The sequence below is a fragment of the Pavona decussata genome, unplaced genomic scaffold, assembly GCF_977016875.1.
Source record: "Pavona decussata unplaced genomic scaffold, jaPavDecu1.1 SCAFFOLD_38, whole genome shotgun sequence".
Lineage (NCBI taxonomy): Eukaryota > Metazoa > Cnidaria > Anthozoa > Scleractinia > Agariciidae > Pavona > Pavona decussata.
In genome coordinates this window covers 3,055,157-3,060,790 of record NW_028145460.1, presented here as the reverse complement: position 1 = coordinate 3,060,790, position 5,634 = coordinate 3,055,157, and the positions used below count along the sequence as shown (strand labels likewise).

General features: G+C 45.1%; 1 protein-coding gene across 1 annotated transcript; it reads left to right on the top strand.

Moving 5' to 3' along the window:
- The first annotated feature begins 3,302 nt into the window (after positions 1-3,302).
- On the top strand, positions 3,303-4,650 carry LOC146483628 (uncharacterized). Its single transcript, XM_085105790.1, has one exon. It carries the CDS (start codon positions 3,435-3,437, stop codon positions 4,404-4,406), a length of 972 nt encoding a protein of 323 aa, XP_084961916.1. The 5' UTR covers positions 3,303-3,434; the 3' UTR covers positions 4,407-4,650.
- The last annotated feature ends 984 nt before the right edge of the window (positions 4,651-5,634 follow it).

Here is a 5,634-nt window from a genome sequence, read left to right as displayed (position 1 = left end):
GTGTCTTGGATTCGTAGACCATTGACTTTCTTGGTGCGGACACTGTTCAAGCCTGTGATCGTATTGATTTCAAGGTTCACTTCTTGGCCTTCGACCTTAAGCTTCTCGAGAAGGGGTTCAGTGATAAAGACATCTGTTGACTGATCGTCCAGCACTGCATAGGTGGGTACCTTTGCTGAGGGATTGTCTTGGTGGAAGACTTCGATCAGGACTATTCGAGCACAGGATCGCGCTGGCCGTCCTTGCCCGCAAACTTGAGAACAGGCGGAGTTAGTTTGACTTGTGTCCTTTTTCTTATGTCTGGTCGGGTCATGCAGTATAGTGGCGTGCATCTGCTTGCAAATCTTACATTCCAACTTGTCTCTTTTGCAGTCCTTTGAGACATGTTCGTTAGAGCTGACACATTTTAGGCAGATCCTGTTTTTCAACAAGAAATCTTTGCGCTCCTCATAGCTCAGTTTCTGAAACTGTTCGCAGTCATTCATAGCATGAGATTTCATCTTGTGATAGAAGCAATAAGTGTTAAGTTCCGCAAGGGTGCTAGGGTCTGGTTTCTGAGCTTCAGTTGCAAAAACATTCGATGTTTGGTTTAACTCGACCGGAGAGGTTACTTCACTATCAAGTTCTGTGCCACGGGTGCTGGTTAAAGCACTGTATGCAGATCGTTTACGAGGTGTACGGTTGGAGTTCTTAGAGCGGTCTGACTGTGTTGAGCTGCTCGCTCCTGAAGTGAGAGTGATCTGAGGAATGTTTGTCCGTTCAGCATGATAACGTACTTCCTGCACAAAGTCTTTAAAGGAGGGGAAAGCATCTTTGCCATGGCTTTTCTGAAGCTTTAGCACCTTGTCTGACCACTTGTTCTTGAACCAAGCAGGAAGTTTTTCAACGAGGCTTTGGATCTGTGACGGGTAATTGAGAACTCCTAGGCCAGTCATGTGCTGACTTGCAATCTGAACTTGGTACAGAAAGTCACTAAATTCCTCTAAAGCAGCAGCGTCATATGGAGGAATCTTTGGCCAGTTCGCCAATCTTTTCTCAAAACTGGTACTAATAATCGCAGGATGACCAAAACGTTCCTTGAGAATTGTACGTGCTTGCTTGTATGCGCTGTCTGGGTCTTGAACAAGGTACTGCAGTTGTTCGATAACCCTTTTGGCTTTACCATCCAGATATTGGTATAATAAGTGCAGTTTCTGCTGGGTTGTGATAGGTATTGAATCGATTAAGCTGTCGAATGCGTTCTCCCACAGGAAGAACTTTGTTTGGTCTTGCTCATCTCCCTTAAATACATCCGGTTTAGCCTGCGGTAGACGTTGTAGCTGTGTCAATCTGGTTAAAGTGTCACTGAAATCTAGCAGGTAATCTTGTGGTGGAAGGGTTTGAACTGGATCGGGTGATGGAATGAAAACTGGTGGATTTCCACAAAAGCCTCTTGAAGATGTGAGACCTGGTCTGTCCGTGTGGGGCGTGGCAAAGGTTGTTGGGACATTAGATCCAAGGCTAGCTCTCGTGTTTACTGGTATAGACCGTTTTGCATGAAGAGGACCTTGTGTACTGAGCTAGGGGGACCTGTGTTCCAAGGCTGAATCTAGTGTGTGTACTAGAATAAACTGTGTTACTGGTGGGAGACGTAAACATTGGTGAGGCACTTGCAGTTGGAAATGCTTGAAAATTCTGCGGTACTGAAGGAACAACTTCTGGTGTTGACGTAAGCCCTTCATTATTGTCCCTCAGGAAGGCGGGTATAGGATCGTACTGTTTGGTTGGCAGCAAGGGAGATTGAAAATCGTCCGCTTTGTCCTCTTCTTCCACAGCTTTTTGGTACACAGCCTCTTGCGCTCGGACTTCTCCAAGTTTCTTTTGAATTTTTAGCTGTTCTAACTTTTTCTCTTGCTCTGCGATGACTGTTGAAAACTTCAGTTTCTCTTCCAAGGCCACTCTTTTAGCTCTTACGTTTATCAGCGTGTCCCTGTGTGAACTTCCGCTTGATAGACTTGACTTTCGCGAGTGACGAGATTTTTGAGAGAAAACAGAGTCATTGTCCTCTCGAACCTTCTTAATTTCATTTGCAGCTGTAGCACGAATGGACTTCCATGTATCCAGCAAATAGGCTTGCTTTTCGGTAGCACGCTGAACTTCAGTTGGGTCATCTGAAAGCTCTATCCACTCGTCAAATAATCGTAATGCATCATTTACTTCCTTTGTAACAACGGTGATTTCAGTTTTAATTTTACTTGTGTCTTGACCAGAGTGTACTAATTCTTCGAAGCTACTCAGTCTTGCGTGTAATTCGCGATCTTTGGATAACGCGGCGGTTTTCTTCAAGCCACTTTGATACTCCCGGCCTTTGGCCGTGAGAGTCCTGGACCTAGTGTTTTCTTCCGTAATGTCAGTAATTTTACTCGACGAAATTTCAATTATTTTTGGACGCGGCGACGCATCTTCCAACGAAATAAAAGGCACATCACTAACCTCAGTTCCTGTTAAGGCGACATTTTCTTTCGATGTTGTATTTGGCATGTCTCTAAGGTTGCTTGGTTTGATGAGGAATTCATCTGGTGTTAGTCCGATTCCAGTGTCACTTTGTTGCTCTTGGTAATGTTTTTGTGAATCCATGTTTTTTTATCCGTGAGGAATTTCCAGTCTTTGACTGTGGCGACCGCTTTTCTTTCGAAGAAGGGCGCGCGGAAACGACGATTACAAAGGCCAAAAGTCTAACATAATCCGTATCGGCTCTGTTTATTTTAAGTCACTAACTGAGATCAGGCGATCACCGAAAGGCAGAAAATCAACAAACATACATACAGCTTGAGGTAGTCCTAAAGTTGAACCGCATACAAGACCGTCAAAGACTGTAAGGCTACTAATCTGCACGGGTTGCGTGAGAAATTACTGTCGCTTCGAGCGAAGCTAAAACCTAGTCAAGACGTTCAGCAACGTCTCAGCTCCACGTGGAGCTTTGACAGTCCCGTATGAAAAGACGTCATGACACGTGATGTGTCTCGTTGCGTAACGCAATGCCTAAACGGTTGAGAGGCCGTTACAGGAATACTAAAAAAAATATTTTTCTTTTGAATACTTAAAATATCAATGTCGTTGTTTTGGCAAAACGCCCGAGCCGATAAAATGAGTATCCTTATCCCGTTTCAATGTCAAGTGTTGAGCCTATCAGTTTATAGTATAAGTTAGAGTAGTTTATTTTATTCACTCAGATCAGTCATGAAAAAGACTTTTCCTGCACCAACCTACTTTCAAGGATATGCGGTCGTCGAAAGACCTTATCGACAAGAATGCCGCTTCTTTGTTTCCTGGTATTGTTACAAGCCCTATTTGTAGTTTTGGTTTTGTATGCGTTTTCTTTCCACACAGATTCTGATATTGTGGGGAATAAGTTTCTTTATCGGTCTAATGATTTGTCTGGAGTCTTACCCAAGATGGCGGCACAAGTTCAAATGAACAAGACATTAGTCCAGTCTGTGAGATCAAAAAAGTCAGATGTCGTGACTCCAACGGCAAACATTACGGACTTAACCCATGCAAATGCCACTGACAAACCATCCCAAAGCACTAATTGTCAAACTTGGTGCGACAGGGCAGAAAACTCGACTAAACCTTTCTTTTTAACAGCCGTGCTCCTTGTGCGAATCTATGTTAAAGATCTCGCACAGTTATCGACCAGAGAATTGAGGCAGTGGCTCTATTATCTACGATATGCCGGATTCCAACATGTTTATGTTTACGATGCCTTCGTGATGAAGAACGAATCACAAGCGAAAGCTCTCAAACCTCTTATCGACGAAGGATTTGTAACCTACGTAGACTGGAGTCACAGGGCTTCTCCTTATTCTATCGACGGCACTCAGCATTCTGCGTATCAGGATTGCATCAACAGATTTGGTCATGAAACTCTGTGGCAAGCAGCTATCGACATAGATGAATATCCGTTCAGCCCCACTGATCAGCAGCCATTGTTTGCCCAGAGGGCGGTAGCTCGTTTTAGCGAAAGCACACCTCGCGCTTCAGAATTAACCATGCAGAATTTTCTGTTCCTTGGCAAACCTCTTGATGGAAGCAAACACCCTTTGCTAATCGACAGAATATGGAGGCGAACACATGGGCCCGCTAACGCCCTTGTAAAGCCAATTTACAAACCCGGGCACGTGAGTAGAGCAAAAGTTCACCATAACGCTCTTGCAAGGGGGATGTCACGAAATTTTCCAGTGGATCACCTACGTTTGAACCATTACTGGGGTGCCAGGCTGCAGAACTGGGGAGAGGATACACCCGAAATCATTGCCAAAACACAGCCAGACCATTTGATGGAACCCATCGTGAAAACTTTACAAAACTGTATCAGTGACTGCGTCCCCAGTGCGGATTATCTTTACGAGAAACAGTGGAACTAATGATACACGAGTTAAATTTGTTTTTAAGGGGAAGTGTTACTGATATTTGGTGTCATTTCAAATGCAACACAAAGCGTTTTTGTATAAACAAATGCAACAGTTTTGCAACAAATTATTACCACCACTGTGTACTAAACCGTCCTGATTAATTGTCTATGGCAATAAAATTCGCTTGAAAAGATCATGGGTTGTTCCTCTTAAGCATTTAGATGAGTTCTTTCTCTTGGTGTTTGTGACAAACTTGTCATGCCTTCCGGTTCCGCGGCATTGACGTCACTACGTCATGCTTTCCTGAAGGGTGTGCATGCTTTCCGTTTTGAGAGAGAGTTGAAAAGGAGATGCTTTTGTAGGCTGTTGTGTTTGTAATTACGCGGGATGCCCTGAAGGGGCATACCGTATCTAAAAACGGGTCGATTTCTTTTTACGCGGGATGCCCTGAAGGGGCATACCGTGTCTAAAAACGGGTCGATTTCGTCTTACGCGGGATGCCCTGAGGGCGCATACCGTGTCTAAAAACGGGTCGATTTGTTTTTACGCGGGATACCCTGAAGGGGCATACTGTGTCTAAAAACGGGTCGATTTCTTTTTACGCAGGATGCCCTGGGGGGGCATACCGTGTCTAAAAACGGGTCGATTTCTTTTAACGCGGGATGCCCTGAGGGGGCATACCGTGTCTAAAAACGGGTCGATTTGTTTTTACGCGGGATGCCCTGAGGGGGCATACCGTGTCTAAAAACGGGTCGATTTGTTTTTACGCGGGATGCCCTGAGGGGACATACCGTGTCTAAAAACGGGTCGATTTCTCTTTACGCGGGATGCCCTGAGGAGGCATACTGTGTCTAAAAACGGGTCGATTTTTTTTACGCGGGATGCCCTGAGGGGGCATACCGTGTCTAAAAACGGGTCGATTTCTTTTTACGCGGGATGCCCTGAGGGGGCATACCGTGTCTAAAAACGGGTCGATTTGTTTTTACGCGGGATACCCTGAAGGGTCATACTGTGTCTAAAAACGGGTCGATTTCGTTTTACGCGGGATGCCCTAGGGGGGGCATACCGTGTCTAAAAACGGGTCGATTTGTTTTTACGCGGGATGCCCTGAGGGGGCATACCGTGTCTAAAAACGGGTCGATTTCTTTTTACGCGGGATGCCCTGGGGGGGCATATCGTGTCTAAAAACGGGTCAATTTGTTTTTACGCGGGATGCCCTGAAGGGTCATACTGTGTCTAA